The sequence below is a fragment of the Salmo salar genome, chromosome 09, assembly GCF_965601325.2.
Source record: "Salmo salar chromosome 09, fSalSal1, whole genome shotgun sequence".
NCBI classification, from domain to species: Eukaryota; Metazoa; Chordata; class Actinopteri; order Salmoniformes; family Salmonidae; genus Salmo; species Salmo salar.
Window position 1 is genome coordinate 126,166,372 of NC_138299.1, and position 22,190 is coordinate 126,188,561.

Genomic DNA, 22,190 nt, shown 5'->3' on the forward strand with positions numbered 1-22,190 from the left:
ATCGAGAGATTGTAGTTTTTAGTGGTCAGTGGTTTATCAATGAATCGTTATGTAACTTTAAGGCACTAATATGTGGTTCCCTACAAATACATTTTCACAAGTTCTGTAGATTAGTTTAAGCTGCTTAGGCTGTAGCCTAATATGTTCTTGAACATGTTCCATGTCACCATGTGAGTTAATCTATCAGAACAGTCAGCCTCCCTCACAAAACACACATAGAAGTAGTGACGTTTTCTGTCTTATACACACACACACACGTTACAATCGTGATTCCCTTACAGGTAGCCTTCTGTTTATCCCTCTCTAATGACTCTGGCCTCAGTTCGATCCCATGAGCGTGTTGCAGATCCACAGTCTTATTAGTAGGAGTTGTCACAGGTTTAGTGGCACTGGCATAGGTTTAAAAGCATAGCCAGTGGGTAGGCTATCATTTGCCCTGCTCTACTCCTTGGTCACCTAGGTCGTTACTGAGAGAAAAATAAAACCGCTTCACAATAAGATACCTGGGAAAATAAAACTGAATGGTAATGTGTGTAAAGGCAAAACGTGGATTTTAAAAAGTAGCCTACTGTTCATGCTATGGTCTCTCAACAATAAGGATGAATGATATGTAGGTAAAAATTGGGACTACTATGATTGTTTTTTTGTTTCAATATTGAAAAACAAGATCTGCCTATTCGCCAGCAATGCATCTGCCTACAGACGCCCACACTATGCAACAGCATACGCACACTCAAAGGGATATCAATAAGCTATGACATATCTAAGGCAGCCCATAGCCCCTGCCTATACCCAAATGAAAACGCCACATAACCTGGCACAAACTAAAATACCAGTTCTTGAATACACCCCCCTTATATTAAATGAATACACCATGAGAAAATGTTAAACATTCAAACTTTTTCAGTGAGAAAATACATTGTTAGTCAACACATTTTTAGGGATGAGATCTGGCAAGCCAGCAACACGTTAACTGCCTGTCAAACCAGCTTGTTTTTTTCAGTTAGTTACCTAGTCAACGATTGCCAAAGGAACATTCACTTCAAAATCTAACAAATATATAAATTGCTTGCTAATGATACGTATAAACTACTGATGACATAGATTACACGATTCTTGTAATCCTACCTAGCTAATACATAATGCCAAAAATAGCTGGTCAGCTAGCTAGCTGATTGTAAACCCCAAATAGAACAAATGTAACGTTAGTTAACTAACGCATCCAAATAGCAAACGTTACGCTCGAAGTCCCCCTCTCCTCTTTCATCCCAGCGGTACCCTTCTCTCCGTCGACAAGTGACCCCCGCTGTCCTTGTTACATTAGAACTGATTTTATCATGTGAAAAACTCAGCGGAAAAACTACAATGCGAACGGTTGCTTATGATGCTTATTACACCCCCGCACTGAACACTGCGACCAAAAGCGGACTAGCCGTTGTAACGTTACTCGCTCCCAAGCCCGAAGGCCCAATCTTCAGCCTAGATGAGAGTGACAGCGATAACACAGTCAAATGAGTACAAATCGTTGACAACCTATAATTGATCCCGTTCAAAAAACCTTTATTAATCATCGTACCTTTGCTTTGGTGATGATGTGTGTTGCCAATTTAACAACGGCGAAATTCCCTTTGCCGATGGTCCGCTCGATTTCGTAGTAGCCCACTCGGGCTGGGGGGGGCCTGCTGGCCGAGGGGTGGCCGGGGTTGGTGATGCACCCCGCAGCTGGGGTAGGTCGATTGGAGTGGCTGATCCCAGAGGATGGCTGTGCTCGGTTCTGGGCGCCCATGCCTGCGTGGGCCGGTCGGGTAGAGTGCGTAATCCCGGCCGCAGCGGACCCAGCTGCACCTCCGCTTGACACGGCCGCCATCTTCTCGCCTCTCTGCGGGAACAACAACCAGCCTTGCGCAGCGCGCATCGCGGGCACGCCCCCGCCCTGCGTCATATTACGTAGACAGCCCCTTCGCAGCGCCCTCGCTAGGTTGTAACTATAGCAACTATCAGCGTAACAATGACTTCATCCACAGAAACGGTTGCCTTGGCGACAGAACTGCGCATTATCGCGCTAGCGCAAGTCTGTGTGTGTTTCTTAACCGGGAAGACCGCCATGCAGTTTCACATGTCTGTCGAGTGTACATCACATGGTTGGATGGATTCAACATCTCTGGTTCAACTCATTCTAATGGACACTGAAAATACTTTATTGCCTGCAAAATGTCACGCATCACCTCGTTCAGACGTTCCATCTGAAAAAAATAGTTATTATATTCTGTTTTATTCCATTCTATTCTATTATTTTACAACTGGCGGCCTATACCTACAAACACACACACACAGCCCGTTGGCAGTGCCCCTGTAACAACAATTTTGGACCCCCTTGTGGCCCCCCTAAATGTGTATGAAATAATTTTTACATAACTAATTTTTGCTATCGTTCTTTTTTTACATCCGTTATTAGACAGTGGCAACGCGGAACACTAATTTAACCCCCACACTTTCTAGAGGGACGGCTTTAGGCGGAACACAAGAGTATCGTAACACATGCAAAACGATATGACAACAATAACGTCTAATGTAACTGGCTCTTCTAACAGTACAACTGGCCCCAGCTTGTACTGTTAGTTCTAGATTGCTTGTACTGTTAGTTCTAGACCGCCTTCCCTAGACCGCCACTGTTGGGAAGGGCTTGTAACGCAAACATTTCACTATAAATTCTACACCTTTGTATTCGGCCCATGTGACAAATACAATTTGATGTCATGTCATGTCTCATCCATCATCTACAGCAGCGTTATCAAATATATTGTGACGTGTCCAATCCCGCTTGAATAAAATAAACAAGGGAATTCATTCAATTTACTTTAAATGACCAAAATCTAATTGAAAATGTATAGAAATTATTCACCAACAGCACCAGACCAAAGTTTTGACACACCTACTCATTCAAGGGTTTTTCTTAATTTGTACTATTTTCTACATTGTAGAATAGCAGTGAAGACATCAAAACTATGAAATAACACATGGAATCATGTAGTAACCCAAAAAAGTGTTAAACAAATCAAAATAATTTTAAATGTGAGATTCTTCAAAGTAGCCACCCTTTGCATTGATGACAGCTTTGTACACTCTTGGCATTCTCTCAACTAGCTTCACCTGGAATGCTTTTCCAACAATCTTGAAGGAGTTCCCACATATGCTGAGCACTTGTTGGCTGCTTTTCCTTCACTCTGCGGTGCAACTCATCTCAACCATCTCAATTGGGTTGAGGTTGGGTGATTGTGGAGGCCGGGTCATCTGATGCAGCACTCCATTACTCTCCTTCTTGGTCAAATAGCCTTCCACAGCCTGGAGATGTGTTGGGTCATTGTCCTCTTGAAAAACAAATGACAGCCCCACTAAGTGCAAACCGGATTGGATGGCGTATCGCTGCAGAATGCTGTGGTAGCCATGCTGGTTAAGTGTGCCTTGAATTCTAAATAAATCGCCAACAGTGTCACCAGCAAAGCACCCCCACACCATCACACCTCCTCCATGCTTCACGGTGGGAACCACACATGCAGAGATCATCAATTCACCTATTCTGTGTCCCACAAAGACACAGTGGTTGGAACCAAAAATCTCAAAGTTTGACTTTTCAGACCAAAGGACAGATTTCCACCGGTCTAATGTCCATTGCTCATGTTTCTTGGCCCAAGCAAGTCTCTTCTTCTTATTGGTGTCCTTTAGTAGTGGTTTCTTTGCAGCAAATCAACCATGAAGGCCTGATTCATGCAGTCTACTCTGAACAGTTGATTTTGAGATGTGTCTGTTACTTGAACTCTGTGAAGTATTTATTTAGGCTGCAATTTCTGAGGCTGGTAACTCTAATCATCTTATCCTCTGCATTAGAGTAAACTCTGGGTCTTCATTTCCTGTGGCGGTCCTCATGAGAGTCAGTTTCATCATAGCGCTTGATGGTTTTTGCGACTGCACTTAAAGACACTTTCAAAGTTCTTGACATTTTACGCATTGACTGACCTTCATGTCTTAAAGTAATGACGCACTGTCGTTTCTCTTTGCTTATTTGAGCTGTTCTGGACATAATATGGACATGGTCTTTTACCACAAAGGGCTATCTTCTGTATACTACCCCTACCTTGTCACAACACAACTGATTGGCTCAAACGCATAAGAAGGAAATAAATTCCACAAATTAACTTTTAACAAGGCAGACCTGTTAATTGAAATGTATTCCAGGTGACTACCTCATGAAGCTGGTTGAGAGAATGCCAAGAGTGTGCAAAGCTGTCATCATGGCTACTTTGAAGAATCTCAAATATAAAATATATTAATTTTTGGAAACTACAAAAATGAATTTTTTGATTTTTGCATGTTTGGAAACTACATGATTCCATAAGTGTTATTTCATAGTTTTGATGTCTTCACTACTATTCTACAATGTTGAAAAATGTAAAAATACAGAAAAACACTCGGTTCAAAGGTTTGTCCAAAAACTTTGACTGGTACTGTATATTCATCCAGTTCCTTACTGTTCAGCTCGCAAATAATCACTAGACAGTCAGGGATGATCAAACATTTAAAAAACGATGGATAGAGGCATAGATGGAAGAAGAAAATAATAGTGCACTAGGCCTTTATTAATCCTGTATAAGTGGAGTAATACAAATTAAACAAATATTTTGACGGCAAGGAAATATAACACATTTTCTGTGCGGTCCTCTGGACCTCGTTGAAGACCAAATGCCCCCCCGCTGCCTCCAGCGGACATATATCAGTCAGCACAGAAAGAAAACATGAAACAAGGCCTTAAGAATATCTAAACATGTTCACATTTTATATTTAGGGTGATGTTCTAAAGCACATCTTGGATGATTGGCTTTAAATTTAGACTTTTGGGAGAAAAACAGTTGGGTCTCCTAAACAGGCTCTTGCATCAAAGTTGTTACATCAGGAGGGTGCAATAGGTTAGGCTTGATGAAGACAAATTAGGGCCCTGAAAGGACAGCTCTTTATGGTGAACTAGAAAGGATATAATAGGCCTCAACAATCTCTTACTTATGCATAATATGCCCGGTATTATGAGTTGTTGTAAGGGTATACAATTGTATTCTTGGAGCACCACATTGATCAGAATGTACATTAAAGAGATGTAGGCTAACATCACGGTTTTATTTTACTGGATATGTTGATTACATGACTTACAGGCCTGTAAGATTCAGTATCAGAGAATCAGCTAGAATCTAGTGTTACGCGGAGTGGAACAGGGGAACCCAAGAGCAGACTCAGACGAGGAGACTGGGATTAAGTAAGCAAGGTATTTATTGAAACACAGGGAGGCGATGGAGTGCAGGTCAGGGGAAGCTCAGGCGTGTTGCTGGAAACCAGGGGCTGAGGCTGAAGAGAGAGGAGTCGAGACAGAGTAAGCAGGTCCGGAAGGGAATCCAAGGGAGTAGTAGAGTGGGGAATCCAGGACAGAGTAGCAGGATGACGAGACGTGGGACTGGAGACAGGGACCAGTGTCAGAGCGGGCACAATTGTAGCGGAGAGAAAAACAGCATCAGGCAAGGAAAACAGGCACAACAGCATAACAGGATCTGAATAGTAACAAATGGCTAGAACCGTAGACTGACTGAGCAGAGATTACGATCTGGCAGCATGGAAGAGGCAGGGCTGAGTATTTGTAGAGGTCTTGATTATGGAACAGGTTGCAGCTGGTGGGGAACTGCTCTGACTCCAGCACACCTGTCTCCGCCCACACAATCACACACACCCACACACACACACACACACACACACACACACACACACACACACACACACACACACACACACACACACACACACACACCACACACACACACACAGAGAGGGAGAGGGAGAGAGAGAGAGGGCACTGGGGGAGTTGCGGCAGGTCAAGGAGAAACAGGATGAGCAGTAGAGGGTGTTACAGGAGCAGATGTGACATCTAGATCACACATTCACTTTTCTGAATCTAAATTGATCTATTTCCTTTATCAATATTATAACAGTTTTCCTTGCCCACCACTAAATCAAGTATTATAATAAGACTAAGAATTTGATGACAATTGGAGACCTAGTCTACTTCCTACTTTGATGGTAAAACTGCAGAGGGAGCAAATATAAGAAAGAATGCAAACATATTTTTTCTGATGAGTTATAACTGATGAGAAACCTTGCAAAAGAGACACAGCACTATTTCACTGTTATTACGTAATAATTAAACTATTTATTTCTGTTTAGGGTTAAGGTTTGGGTTAGCCCCAGTTTCAAGTGTTAACCTAGTCGTGCTGTCCATGGGATGCTGATCAGTCAAGTCTGTAGTAGACCCATATCTCGCAGGTTGGCATTTATTGTCATGAATCTTGTTCTGGAGGCAGCTCTGGAGAGTGGTCACTAGCTGGCACAGACACAAAGTGATATAAATCTGATTTTAAACCTAATTGTAACCTTAACCACACTGCCATCCCTAATGCCAAGCCCTAACCTCAAAAAACAATTAAAAAAATCAATTATATAGCCAAATTAATATATTAAATCTAATATTAAGGAAGTCTCAAGGATTTGCTCACCTGAGGTAGACTATATCATGAAACGCTGCAGACCACACTATTTACCGGAGAGTTTTCATCTATATTTTTCATAGCTGTCTATTTACCACCACAAACTGATGCTGGCACTAAGTCCGCACTCAATGAGCTGTATAAGGCCATAAGCAAACAGGAAAACACTCATCCAGAGGCAGCGCTCCTAGTGGCTGGGGACTTTAATGCAGGGAAACTTAAATCCGTTTTACCTAATTTCTACCAGCATGTTAAATGTGCAACCAGATGAAAAAAACACTCCAGACCACCTTTACTCCACACAGAGACACGTACAAAGCTCTCCCTCGCCCTCCATTTGGCAAATCTGATCATAATTATATCCTCCTGATTCCTGCTTACAAGCAAAAACTAAAGCAGGAAGCACCAGTGACTCGGTCAATAAAGAAGTGGTCAGATGACGCAGATGCTAAGTTACAGGACTGTTTTTCTAGCACAGACTGGAATATGTTCTGGGATTCTTCCGATGGCATTGAGGAGTACATCACATTAGTCACTGGCTTCATCAATAAGTACATCGAGGACGTCGTCCCTACAGTGACCGTACGTACATACCTCAACCAGAAGCCATGGATTACAGGCAACATCCGCACTGAGCTAAAGGCTAGAGCCGCCGCATTCAAGGAGTGGGACTCTAACCCGGATGCTTATAAGAAATCCCGCTATGCCCTCAGACGAACCATCAAACAGCCAAAGTGTCAATAAAGGACTAAGATTGAATCATACTACACCGGCTCCGACACTCGTCGGATGTGGCAGGGCATGCAAACTATTACGGACTATAAAGGGAAGCACAGCCGTGAGCTGCCCAGTGACACGAGCCTACCAGACGAGCTAAATGCCTTTTAAGCTAGCTTTGAGGCAAGCAATACAGAAGCATGCATGAGAGAATCAGCTGTTCGGGACGACTGTGTGATCACGCTCTCCGTAGCGTCTCCTTCCTGAGTGGTATGACGGTTGCGTGGCCCCATGGTGTTTATACTTGCGTACTATTGTTTGTACAGATGAACGTGGTACCTTCAGGCATTTGGAAATTGCTCTCAAGGATGACCCAGACTTGTGGAGGTCTACAATTTTCCTTCCGAGGTCTTGGCTGATTTCTTTTGATTTTTACCATGATGTCAAGCAATGAGGCACTGAGTTTGAAGGTAGGCCTTGAAATACATCCACAGGTACACCTCCAATTGACTCGAATGATGTCAATTAGCCTATCAGAAGCTTCTAAAGCCATAACATCATTTTTTGGAATGTTCCAAGCTGTTTAAAGGCACAGTAAACTTCTGACACACTGGAATTGTGATACAGTGAGTTATAAGTGAAATAATCTGTCTTTAAACAATTGTTGGAACAATTACTTGTGTCATGCACAAAGTAGATGTCCTAACCGACTTGCCAAAACTATAGTTTGTTAACAATAAATTTGTGGAGTGGTTGAGAAACGAGTTTTAATGGCTCCAACCTAAGTGTATGTAAACTTCCGACTTCAACTGTATACATAAATAATTAGTGGTTACCCACGGAATTGCAGGACTGATTATGGCAAGCAAATCAGTTTATATTTGTCTTGGCTAGCTAGCTTGCTATGATTTAAATGATGCCGCAATACCAGACCAACAGCATCGGCTTTTTGCCCCCTGCCCCAGTTCCTAGAGGGAAGTGGACTGTTGTGTGAGGGTATTCAGAGGCTCGTATAGGGCTTTTCTGAACCACTGCTGATGTGTGCTGGTCTTATATTGGCACTTTTACAGTCTCCGAAGTATCACTAAGATGGGTGTTACATTTCTGTAGTGGATGATCCAGCCTACCTACGGAGGAGGAGCTGTGACAATCGAAGACGACAAGGTGCCAGATGAAGAGCTCCGTGACCTGTCTGTCAGATGTCTCTACCTCCCTGCCTTGCTGTACCATCTATGCTAACCCCTCCTTACTGACTTTATTGTCCCCACGGGGACATTTTGTTGCAGTGTCATGTACACGTTTAAAGTGCCGTTTAAATACAAAACAAATTGACAATACAACTTTCATAACAGTTACATACCAATAAAAAGAGACTAGCCTGCTGGCCTTACTGGGTCAATAGGAACATTAGCCAAGCTATTTAGGAGGGGTATCACACCTGGCACAAATGATTGTCTAGTTCTGTTTTTTCTGCCAAGGGGTGCCCTATACCTGCGCCCAGAGGGGAGTAGTCCAAAGTCAAGATACTACCCTTCTGAACTGCCTATCATCTAAAGCTGTGGACGACTGTTGCCCAAGAACTGTCCTATTCCTACATTTGTTTTATTAAATAGTTTTTTATTTATTTTGTTTTTAAAGCGACTTTGAGATTCTACTTGTAATGAAAAGCGCTATATAAAATAAATCTATTATTATTATTATTATTAATGACAACATGACCGAGTGGCGCAGATTACTGTTCAATTTGAGAAGGGCGCTCCCTCACCCTTTTTTACCCATTCATGTCACAGGCCATAGACAGATGCACCGCGGCTCAGGTTACTAGAACTCCTTCAATGGGAGGGGTAGAGAATACATTCAGGGAAATGCGATGACGTGAAAGCGTAAGAACTGCGCTGTTAAGATCAGAGATTAGTCTCCTGAGTATACACCTTCATTCGAGGTGTACATACCTACATCACCTGAATGCAAACCAAGTAATCTTACTTATAGGTCTTCCTGCTCTCTTGAGGACCTTGCTAATCTCGAAAAGGAGTCAGTCGGCAGTGGTGAGCCCTCTAAAGTTGAGCCAGTCAAGGATATAGCGGAAATGGAGGAAAACTCGCCTCCCTGCGGACCTGGCATCCTTTCACTCCCTCCTCTCTACATTCTCCTCTTCTGTCTCTGCTGCTAAAGCCACTTTCTACCACTCTAAATTCCAAGCATCTGCCTCTAACCCTAGGAAGCTCTTTGCTACCTTCTCCTCCCTCCTGAACCCTCCTCCCCCCCCCCCCCCCCTCCTCCCTCTCTGCGGATGACTTCGTCAACCATTTTGAAAAGAAGGTTGACGATATCCGATCCTCGTTTGCTAAGTCAAACGACACCGCTGGTCCTGCTCACACTGCCCTACCCTGTGCTTTGACCTCTTTCTCCCCTCTCTCTCCAGATGAAATCTCGCGTCTTGTGACGGCCGGCCGCCCAACAACCTGCCCACTTGACCCTATCCCCTTCTCTCTTCTCCAGACCATTTCCGGAGACCTTCTCCCCTACCTCACCTCGCTCATCAACTCATCCTTGACCGCTGGCTATGTCCCTTCCGTCTTCAAGAGAGCGAGAGTTGCACCCCTTCTGAAAAAACCTACACTCGATCCCTCCGATGTCAACAACTACAGACCAGTATCCCTTCTTTCTTTTCTCTCCAAAACTCTTGAACGTGCCGTCCTTGGCCAGCTCTCCTGCTATCTCTCTCAGAATTACCTTCTTGATCCTAATCAGTCAGGTTTCAAGACTGGGCATTCAACTGAGACTGCTCTTCTCTGTGTCACGGAGGCTCTCCGCACTGCTAAAGCTAACTCTCTCTCCTCTGCTCTCATCCTTCTAGACCTATCTGCTGCCTTTGATACTGTGAACCATCAGATCCTCCTCTCCACCCTCTCCGAGTTGGGCATCTCTGGCGCGGCCCACGCTTGGATTGCGTCCTACCTGACAGGTCGCTCCTACCAGGTGGCGTGGCGAGAATCTGTCTCCGCACCATGCGCTCTCACCACTGGTGTCCCCCAGGGCTCTGTTCTAGGCCCTCTCCTATTCTCGCTATACACCAAGTCACTTGGCTCTGTCATATCCTCACATGGTCTCTCCTATCATTGCTATGCAGACGACACACAATTAATGTTCTCCTTTCCCCCTTCTGATAACCAGGCGGCGAATCGCATCTCTGCATGTCTGTCAGACATATCAGTGTGGATGACGGATCACCACCTCAAGCTGAACCTCGGCAAGATGGAGCTGCTCTTCCTCCCGGGGAAGGACTGCCCGTTCCATGATCTCGCCATCACGGTTGACAACTCCCTTGTGTCCTCCTCCCAGAGTGCTAAGAGCCTCGGCGTGACCCTGGACAACACCCTGTCGTTCTCCACTAACATCAAGGCGGTGACCCGATCCTGTAGGTTCATGCTCTACAACATTCGCAGAGTACGACCCTGCCTCACACAGGAAGCGGCGCAGGTCCTAATCCAGGCACTTGTCATCTCCCGTCTGGATTACTGCAACTCGCTGTTGGCTGGGCTCCCTGCCTGTGCCATTAAACCCCTACAACTCATCCAGAATGCCGCAGCCCGTCTGGTGTTCAACCTTCCAAAGTTCTCTCACATCACCCCGCTCCTCCGCTCTCTCCACTGGCTTCCAGTTGAAGCTCGCATCCGCTACAAGACCATGGTGATTGCCTACGGAGCTGTGAAGGGAACGGCACCTCCATACCTTCAGGCTCTGATCAGGCCCTACACCCAAACAAGGGCACTGCGTTCATCCACCTCTGGCCTGCTGGGCCCCCTACCTCTGAGGAAGCACAGTTCTCGCTCAGCCCAGTCAAAACTGTTCGCTGCTCTGGCACCCCAATGGTGGAACAAGCTCCCTCACGACGCCAGTACAGCGGAGTCAATCACCACCTTCCGGAGACACCTGAAACCCCACCTCTTTAAGGAATACCTAGGATAGGATAAAGTAATCCTTCTAACCCCCCCCCCTACTAATCCTGTAATTATTGGAACTCTGTTTATGCAGCACATGAAGCCTGTGTACAGTCGTGGCCAAAAGTTTTGAGAATGACACAAATATTAATTTTCACAAAGTCTGCTGCCTCAGTTTGTATGATGGCAATTTGCATATACTCCAGAATGTTATGAAGAGTGATCAGATGAATTACAATTAATTGCAAAGTCCCTCTTTGCCATGCAGATTAACTGAATCCCCCAAAAAACATTTCCACTGCATTTCAGCCCTGCCACAAAAGGACCAGCTGACATCATGTCAGTTATTCTCGCGTTAACACAGGTGTGAGTGTTGACGAGGACAAGGCTGGAGATCACTCTGTCATGCTGATTGAGTTAGAATAACAGACTGGAAGCTTCAAAAGGAGGGTGGTGCTTGGAATCATTGTTCTCCCTCTGTCAACCAAGGTTACCTGCAAGGAAACACATGCCGTCATCATTGCTTTGCACAAAAAGGGCTTCACAGGCAAGGATATTGCTGCCAGTAAGATTGCACCTAAATCAACCATTTATCAGATCATCAAGAACTTCAAGGAGAGCGGTTCAATTGTTGTGAAGAAGGCTTCAGGGCACCCAAGAAAGTCCAACAAGCGCCTGGAGTTGATTCAGCTGCGGGATCAGGGCACCACCAGTACAGAGCTTGCTCAGGAATGGCAGCAGGCAGGTGTGAGTGCATCTGCACGCACAGTGAGGCGAAAACTTTTGGAGGATGTTCTGATGTCAAGAAGGGCAGCAAAGAAGCCACTTCTCTCCAGGAAAAACATCATGGACAGACTGATATTCTGCAAAAGGTACAGGGATTGGACTGCTGAAGACTGGGGTAAAGTCATTTTCTCTGATGAATCCCCTTTCCGATTGTTTGGGGCATCCGGAAAAAAGCTTGTCCGGAGAAGACAAGGTGAGCGCTAGCATCAGTCCTGTGTCATGCCAACAGTAAAGCATCCTGAGACCATTCATGTGTGTGGTTGCTTCTCACAATTTTGCCTAAGAATACAGCCATGAATAAAGAATGGTACCAACACATCCTCCGAGAGCAACTTCTCCCAACCATCCAGGAACAGTTTGGTGACGAATAATGCCTTTTCCAGCATGATGGAGCACCTTGCCATAAGGCAAAAGTGATAACGAAGTGGCTCGGGGGAACAAAACATCGATATTTTGGGTCCATGGCCAGGAAACTCCCTAGACCTTAATCCCATTGAGAACTTGTGGTCAATCCTCAAACAAAAACCCACAAATTCTGACAAACTCCAAGCATTGATTATGCAAGAATGGGCTTCCATCAGTCAGGATGTGGACCAGAAGTTAATTAACAGCATGCCAGGGTGGATTGCAGAGGTCTTGAAAAAGAAGGGTCACACTGCAACTATTGACTCTTTGCATCAACTTTATGTAGTTGTCAATAAAAGCCTTTGACACTTATGAAATGCTTGTAATTATACTTCAGTATTCCATAGTAACATCTGACAAAAATATCTAAAGACACTGAAGCAGCAAACTTCGTGGAAATTAATATTTGTGTCATTCTCAAAACTTTTGGCCACGACTGTACACAGGCCTTTCCTGAAAGAAATGAAGCCTTTCCTGGATGCAGGATGGGTCTTACACCAGCAGAGGTACTGTTTCTAACTGAACTGCCGTGTCATGTTCAAATCAAAATCAAATCAATTGTTATTTGTCACACGCTTCGTAAAGAATTGGTGAAACTGTGAAATGCTTACTTATGGGTCCTTTTCCAAAAATGCATAGTTAAAGATAAAGATTTAAAAATACAAATGAAAAATAGAAATAGTGCTATGAGGAATAAAAACACAGTGAATAACGGATGACAATAACGAGTAAAAATAACATGGCTATATACAGGGAGAACCAGTACCGAGTTGATGTGCAGAGGTACGAGGTAATTCAGGTAGCTATGTACATAGGTAAGGGTAAAGTGATTAGGCAACAGGATAATAGACAGTAGCAGCAGCGTATGTGGTGAGTGTGAAAGTGTGTGTGTGTGTGTGTGTGTGTTGTCAGTATACATGTGAGCATGTGTAATTTGTGTGTGTGGGTGTGCGTATGTAGTGTGTGTGTGTGTGTGTGTGTGTGTGTGTGTGTGTGTGTGTGTGTGTGTGTGTGTGTGTGTGTGTGTGTGTGTGTGTGTGTGTGTGTGTGTGTGTGTGTTGGGGTGTCAGTGTAAGTATGTGTCAGTGTGTGTGTATACAGGGACTACCAGTACCGAGTCCAGTGTGTGTGTACATAGAGTTAGTGCAAGAGAGTTAGTGCAAAAAGGAGTAAATGCAGGTAGTCCGGGTAGACATTTGATTAGCTATTTAGCAGTCTTATTTAGCAGTATTATGGCTTGGGGGTAGAAGCTGTTTAGGGTCCTGTTAGTTTCAGACTTGGTGCACAGGTACCGCTTGATTTGCAGTTGAGGTGAGAGACATGGGCAGGTTTACCTTTATTGTCAAGAATCTTGAACTGGAGGCAGAACTTATCTATTTCCGCTAGATGGGCCAGCTGCAAAGTCAAATCAAATCAAATTGTATTTGTCACATGAGCCGAATACAACAGGTGTAGACCTTACAGTGAAATGCTTCCTTACAAGCCCTTAAATGTATAACCAGAATCGTACCTCACTTCCTTGAAATACCCTCACTTAGTCCAGTAGGAAAAATGTAGTAAAAATGTGTTTCTCTTTCCCTTAGAACAATAATAGATCTAATACGTGCTTTATTTCAAAGGAAAATTGTATCTATTCCTTATGTCAGAATTTACTGCAATACATTTGGTCATATGCATTCTATTTCTATGTTTGTGCTGAAAAGAATGACGTCATTACGCTGTGCTTGGTTTGTTTACTGCGTGCGTTGGGAGGGTGAGTGACACAGATTCAACCGCCGTGGCCAGTCGATTCAACAGATGCAAAAATAACGTTCACTTTACGGTACCTGATATGTCAACCTAAATGATAAAATGTGGATGATATTAGCTGTAAAATCCTCGGATAGTAAATCTTTCGGGATCTAGCTCGCTAGCCAGCACAGTAGTAGCTGTGTTGTTATCGCCTAGCTAACGTTAGTTTAAGTCGAGGTACCGAGGAGTGGCTAGCTGGCGAAGGTGAAACAGGAGGAGCGATGTGGATGTAATACATTGATCATTAGCTAGCAAATGTAGCTAGCTGGCTAGATTATCACACTACTGTAGGTAGTTGTTCGCTATCAACTGTTCTGTTGTGAATGATAAATTACAACTGAGCTGCCTAGTTAGGTAAGTTTGCCATTCATTGCTATTATTGTCATCCGACGTGTCAAGTGCATTTTGGTCGTTTTGTTCGACAAACTGTTGCTCAGCTAGCACAGCTATTATTGACAAATCGCAAGGAAATGGTTTTGAGGAGCTGTTGTAAATTTGGCCCGGTTTTAGTCTGGTTCCGACTTGGTTATGTGGTCCTGTTGTGGTTATGTGTGACCCACTTGCGGTGCGCACGGGCAGAAACTAAAACGGTGGTCCAAAAAGATGCCGAGTTTGATGTTACCTACAACGATACGGTTACCAGTGACAACCAAACCATCTATGCCTTCAATCACACCGTCTCCAGAAACAAGGTGAGTACATAGTTCAGGTCACAAATACCACTTTGTTCTTTGATCCTGCTTTTGCACAGACTACCTAGTGCTAACACACCTGTTTCAACTATTTATGTTAGTACTAGGCTGGAATTAAACCTGCCCATCCTGCCCATCCAGTACTAGGATTGAAGAACACAGAACTACTGTCTTGTTATGAGTAGCCTCATTTGGTTTTATAATAAGATAGGATTGCAAAAAGTGAAAAATATAAAACTTGAGTGTGCAGGTGTATGTTTGATGGGTGTGTGTGTATGTACAGTACCAGTCAAAAGTTTGGACACCTACTCATTCAAGGGTTTTCTTTATTTAAAAAAAAACTTTTTTCTAAATTATAGAAAAGTAGTGAAGACATCAAAACTATGAAAACACAAATGGAATCATGTAGTAACCAAAAAAGTATTAAACAAATCAAAACATATTTCAGATTCTTCAAAGTAGCCACCCTTTGCCTTGATGACTGCTTCAAATAAAATGTTATTGGTCACATACACATGTTTAGCAGATCTTATTGCGGGTGTAGCAAAATTATTGTGTTTCTAGCTCCAACAGTGCAGTAATATCTAACAATGTCACAACAATACACACACATCTAAAGGAATGGAATTAAAAATATATAAATATTGGACGAGCAATGTCGGAGCGGCATAGACTAAAATGCAATAGAGTAGAATACAGTATATACATATGAGATGAGTAATGCAAAATGTGTAAACATTATTAAAGTGACTAGTGTTCCATTTTTAAGGTGCCCAGTGATTTCAAATCTTTGTATATAGGGCAGTAGCCTCTAAGGTGCTAGTGATGGCTATTTACCAGTCTGATGGCCTTGACATAGAAGCTGTTTTTCAATCTCTCGGTCCCAGCTTTGATGCACCTGTACTGAGCTCACCTTCTGGATGATAGCGTGGTGAACAGGCAGTGGCTCGGGTGGTCGTTGATGATCATTTTTGCCTTCTTGTGACATCGGGTGCTGTAGGTGTCCTGGGGCACAGGTAGTTTGCCCCTGGTGATGCTTTGCACAGACCGCAGCACTCTTTGGAGAGCCCTGCGGTTGCGAGCGGTGCAGTTGCCTTACCAGGCGTCATACAGCCCGACAGGATGCTCTCAACTGTGCATCTGTAAAAGTTTGAGGGTTTTAGGTGCCAAGACAAATTTCTTAAGCCTCCTGTTGCACCTTCACCACACTGTCTGTGTGGGTGGACAATTTCAGTGATGTGTACGCCGAGGAACTTGAAGCTTTCCACTGGAGGTCGACCGATTAATCGGAATGGACGATTTAATTAGGGCCAATTTCAAGTTTTCATAACAATCGGTAATCGGTATTTTTGGCCACAGATCATGGCCAATTACATTGCACTCCACGAGGAGCCTGCATGGCAGGCTGACTACCTGTTATGCGAGTGTAGCAAGGAGACAAGGTAAGTTGCTAGCTAGCATTAAGTTGCTAGCTAGCAGCCTACTTCGACAAACGGGTGATGATTTAACAAGCGCATTCGCGAAAAAGCACTGTCGTTGCACCAATGTACCTAACCATAAACATCAATGCCTTTCTTTAAAATCAATACAAAGTATATATTTTTAAACCTGCATATTTAGTTAATATTGCCTGCTAACATGAATTTGTGTCACTTCTCTAGCGTTCCGTGCAAGCAGTCAGGGTATATACAGCAGTTTGAGCCGCCTGGCTCATTGCGGACTGTGTGAAGTCCATTTATTCCTAACAAAGGCCGTAATTAATTTGCCAGAATTGTACATAATTATGACATAACATTGAAGGTTTGAAATGTAACAGGAATATTTAGACTTAGGGATGCCACCCGTTAGATAAAATACGGAACGATTCCGTATTTCACTGAAATAATAAACGTTTAGTTTTCGAAATGATAGTTTCCGGATTCGACCATATTAATGACCAAAGGCTCGTATTTGTGTGTGTTATTATGTTATAATTAAGTCTATGATTTGATAGAGCAGTCTGACTGAGCGATGGTAGGCAGCAGCAGGCTCGTAAGCATTCATTCAAACAGCACCTTCGTGCGTTTTGCCAGTAGCTCTTCGCAATTCTTCAAGCATTGCGCAGTTTATGACTTCAAGCCTATCAACTCCCAAGATTAGGCTGGTGTAACCGATGTGAAATGGCTAGCTAGTTAGCAGGTGCGCGCTAATAGCGTTTCAAACGTCACTCGCTCTGAGAGTAGTTGTTCCCCTTGCTCTACATGGGTAACGCTGCTTCGAGGGTGGCTGTTGTCGATGTGTTCCTGGTTCAAGCCCAGGTAGGAGCAAGGAGAGGGACGGAAGCTATACTGTTACACTGGCAATACTAAAGTGCCTATAAGAACATCCAATAGTCAAAGGTATATGAAATACAATATCGTATAGAGGGAAATAGTCCTATAATTCCTATAATAACTACAACCTAAAACTTCTTACCTGGGAATATTGAAGACTCATGTTAAAAGGAACCACCAGCTTTCATATGTTCTCATGTTTTGAGCAAGGAACTTAAACGTTAGCTTTTTTACATGGCACATATTGCACTTTTACTTTCTTTTCTAACACTTTGTTTTTGCATTATTTAAACCAAATTGAACATGTTTCATTATTTATTTGAGGCTAAATTGATTTTATTGATGTATTATATTAAGTTAAAATAAGTGTTCATTCAGTATTGTTGTAATTGTCATTATTATAAATAAATAAATAAAAAAATCGGCCGATTTAATCGGTATCGTTTTTTTTTTTGGGGCCCTCCAATAATCGGTATCGGTATTGAAAAATCATAATCGGGCGACCTCTACTTTCCGCCTTCTCCACTGCAATCCCGTCGATGTGGATGGGGGGGTGCACCCTCTGCTGTTTCCTGAAGTCCACAATCAGCTCCTTTGTTTTGTTGACATTGATTGAGAGGTTATTTTCCTGGCACCACACTCCCAGGGCCCTCAACTCCTCCCTGTAGGCTCTCTCATCATTGTTGGTAATCAGGCCTACTACTGTTGTGTCGTCTGCAAACTTGATGATTGAGTTGAAGGCGTGCCTGGCCACGCAGTCATGGGTGAACAGGGAGTACAGGAGGGGGCTGATTGTGGGGCCCCTGTGTTAAGAATCGGCAAAGTGGAGGTGTTGTTTCCTACCATCACCACCTGGGGGGTGGCCCGTCAGGAAGTCCAGGACCCAGTTGCACAGGGCGGGGTTCAGACCCAGGGCCCCTAGCTTAATGATGAGCTTGGAGGGTACTATGGTGTTGAATGCTGAGCTGTAGTCAATTCACAGCATTCATACATAGGTATTTATCTTGTCCAGATGGGATGTCGATTGCATCGTCTGTGGATCTATTGGGGCGGTAAGCAAATTTAAGTGGTTCTAGCATGTCAGGTAAGGTGTAGAGGTGATATGATCCTTGACTAGTCTCTCAAAGCACTTCATGATGACAGAAGTGAGTACTACGGGGCGATAGTCATTTACTTCAGTTACCTTTGCTTTCTTGGGTACAGGAACAATGGTGGACATCTTGAAGCATGTGGGGACAGCAGACTGGTATAGGGAGAGATTGAATTTGTCCGGAAACACTCCAGCCAGCTGGTCTGCGCATGCTCTGAGGACGCGGATAGGGATGCCGTCTGGGGCGGCAGCGAGGGTTAACACTAGAGGTCGACCGATTTATCGGAATGGCCGATTTAATTAGGGCCGATTTCAAGTTTTCATAACAATCGGTAATCGGCATTTTTGGACACCGATCATGGCCGATTACATTGCACTCCACGAGGAGACTGCGTGGCAGGCTGACTACCTGTTATGCGAGTGTAGCAAGGAGACAAGGTAAGGTGCTAGCTAGCATTAAACGTATCTTATAAAAAAACTATCAATCTTAACATAATCACTAGTTAACTACACATGGTTGATGATATTACTAGTTTATCTAGCTTGTCCTGCGTTGCATATAATTGATGCAATGCCTGTTAATTTATCATTGAATCACAGCCTACTTCGACAAACGGGTGATGATTTAACAAGCGCATTTGCGAAAAAAGCACTGTCGTTGCAGCAATGTGTACCTAACCATAAACATCCAACGCCTTTCTTAAAATCAATACACAAGTATATATTTTTAAACCTGCATATTTAGTTAATATTGCATGCTAACATGAATTTCTTTTAACTAGGGAAATTGTGTCACTTATCTTGCATTCTGTGCAACAGAGTCAGGGTATATGCAGCAGTTTGGGCCGCCTGGCTCGTTGCGAACTGTGTGAAGACTATTTCTCCCTAACAAAGACAGCCAACTTTGCCAAACGGGGGATGATTTAACAAAAGTGCATTTGTGAAAAAAGCACAATCGTTGCACGAATGTACCTAACCATAAACATCAATGCCTTTCTTAGAATCAATACACAGAAGTATATTTTTTTAAACCTGCATATTTAGTTAAAAGAAATTCATGTTAGCAGGCAATATTAAACTAGGAACATTGTCATTTCTCTTGCGTTCATTGCACACAGAGTCAGGGTATATGCAACAGTTTGGGCCGCCTGGCTCGTTGCGAACTAATTTGCCAGAATTTAACATAATTATGACATAACATTGAAGGTTGTGCAATGTAACAGCAATATTTAGACTTATGGATGCCACCCATTAAATAAAATACGGAACGGTTCCGTATTTCACTGAAAGAATAAACGTTTTGTTTTGGAAATGATAGTTTCCAGATTTGACCATATTAATGACCTAAGGCTCGTATTTGTGTGTGTTATTATAATTAAGTCAATGATTTGATAGAGCAGTCTGACTGAGCGGTGGTAGGCAGCAGCAGGCTCGTAAGCATTCATTCAAACAGCACTTTACTGTGTTTGCAGCAGCTCTTCGCAATGCTTCAAGCATTGCGCTGTTTATGACTTCAAGCCTATCAACTCCCGAGATTAGGCTGGCAGTACTAAAGTACCTATTAGAACATCCAATAGTTAAAGGTATATGAAATACAAATGGTATAGAGAGAAATAGTCCTATAATAACTACAACCTAAAACTTCTTACCTGTAAATATTGAAGACTCATTAAACGGGAACCACCAGCTTTCATATGTTCTCATGTTCTGAGCAAGGAACTTAAACGTTAGCTTGTTTAGATGGCACATATTCCACTTTTACTTTCTTCTCCAACACTTTGTTTTTGCATGATTTAAACCAAACTGAACATGTTTCATTATTTATTTGAGACAAAATAGATTTTATTTGTATTATATTAAGTTAAAATAAGTGTTCATTGTTCATTCAGTATTGTTGTAATTGTCTTTATCGGCTTTTTTTGCTCCTCCAATTATCGGTATAGGCGTTGAAAAATCATAATCGGTCGACCTCTAGGTAACACGCTTAAATGTCTTACTCACTTCTGCCACGGAGAAGGAGAGCCCACAGTCCTCGGTAGCTGGCCACATCGGTGGCACTGTGTTATTCTCAAAGCGGGCGAAAAAGGTGTTTAGCTTATCCGGAAGCAAGACGTCTGTGTCCACGACGTGGCTGGTATTCCCTTTGTAGTCCGTGATTGTCTGTCGACCCTGCCACAATACTTCTCATGTCTGAGATGTTGAATTGCAACTCCACTTTGTCTCTGAACTGACGTTTTGCCTGTTTGATTGCCTTATAGAGGGAATTGTAGTTTTATACATTTTTTATTTAACTATGCAAGTCAGTTAAGAACAAATTCTTATTTACAATGACGGCCTACCAGAAGGCAAAATGTCTCCTGCGGGGCCGGGGGCTGAGTTTTGGAAGAAAAAAAAAAATATATATATAGGACAAAACATCACGACAAGAAAGACACCACAACACTACATAATTAGAGAGCTAAGACAACAACATAGCGTGGCGGAAACACATGACAACACAGCAGGGTAGCAAGTAACACAACATGACAACAACATGGTTGTAACACAACATGGCAGCAGCACAACATGGTAGCAGCACAAAACATGGTACAAACATTATTGGGCAGAGAACAGCACAAAGGGCAAGAAGGTAGAAACAACAATAAATCAGGCGAAGCAGCCACAACTGTCAGTAAGAGTTTCCATGATTGAGTCTTTGAATGAAGAGATGGAGATAAAACGGTCCAGTTTGAGTGTTTTTTTTTTTCAGCTCGTTCCAGTCGCTAGCTGTAGCGAACTGAAAAGAGCAGCGACCCAGGGATGTGTGTGCCTTGGGGACCTTTAACAGAATGTGATTGGCAGAACAGGTGTTGTATGTGGAGGATGAGGGCTGCAGAAGGTATCTCAGATTGGGGGGAGTGAGGCCTAAGAGGGTTTTATAAATAAGTATCAACCAGTGAGTCTTGCGATGGGTATACAAAGATGTGTATAGAGGAGTATAGAGTGTCCTGTAAGGAGCATTGGTGGCAAATCTGATGGCCGAATGGTAAAGTACATCTAGCCACTTGAGAGCACCCTTAACTGCCGATTAACTACACTGTTTGTATTTGGCCATATTCCAAGTCACCTTGCCATGGTTACATGTGGTGGTTCGCGCTTTCAGTTTTGCGTGAATGCTGCCATCTATCCACGGTTTCTGGTTTGGGTAGGTTTTAATAGTCTCCTATACATTTCCTGATAAACTCAGTCACCGTATCCATGTATTCATCAATGTTATTCTCAGAGGCTACCCAGAACATATCTCAGTCCACGTGATCAAAACAAACATGAAGCATGGATTCTGATTGGTCAGACCAGCGCTGAATAGTCCGTAGTTCGGGTACCTCCTGTTTGAGTTAATGCTAATAGGAAGGGAGGAGCAAAATGGAATCGTGATCAGATTTTCAGAGGGAAGGGTGGGGGAGGGCCTTGGAGACATTTTGAAAATCTAAGTAGTAGTGGTCCAATGTTTTCTCAGAGCAAGTGCAACAGTCAATGTGTTCGTAGAACTTCAGTAGTGTTTCCCTCAGATTAGCTTTCTTAAAATCCCCGGCTACAATAAATGCGGCCTCCGGATATGTGGTTTCCAGTTTGCATAGAGTCCAGTGTAGTTCTTTGAGGGCCGTCGGGGAATCGGCTTGAGGGGAAATATGCTGTGACTATCACCGAAGAGAATTCTCTTGGGAGGTAATATGGTTGGCATTTGATTGTGAGGTATTCTAGGTCGGGTGAAGAAAAGGGACTTGAGTTTCTGTATGTTATCACAATCACACCATGAGTAGTTAATCATGAAACATACACCCCCGCCCTTCTTCTTCCTGGAGAGATCTTTATTCCTGTCTGCGCGATGAACTGAG

General features: G+C 43.3%; 2 protein-coding genes across 10 annotated transcripts in view; one reads left to right on the forward strand and one right to left on the reverse strand.

Moving 5' to 3' along the window:
* The window catches only part of LOC106612637 (serine/threonine-protein kinase SIK3 homolog), a 45,122-nt gene extending 43,207 nt beyond the window's left edge, over positions 1-1,915 (reverse strand). For all 4 annotated transcript variants that reach the window (XM_014213991.3, XM_082956203.1, XM_014213990.3 and 1 more), the window contains exon 1: positions 1,577-1,915. In XM_014213991.3, the coding sequence (XP_014069466.3) occupies positions 1,577-1,915 (339 nt within the window). The remainder of the gene's footprint in view (positions 1-1,576) is intronic.
* Positions 1,916-14,161: 12,246 nt separating this feature from the next.
* The window catches only part of LOC106612636 (SID1 transmembrane family member 2), a 30,463-nt gene continuing 22,434 nt past the window's right edge, over positions 14,162-22,190 (forward strand). For all 6 annotated transcript variants that reach the window (XM_014213988.3, XM_045724434.2, XM_014213986.3 and 3 more), the window contains exon 1: positions 14,162-14,913. In XM_014213988.3, the coding sequence (XP_014069463.1) occupies positions 14,692-14,913 (222 nt within the window). In that variant the 5' untranslated portion in view covers positions 14,162-14,691. The remainder of the gene's footprint in view (positions 14,914-22,190) is intronic.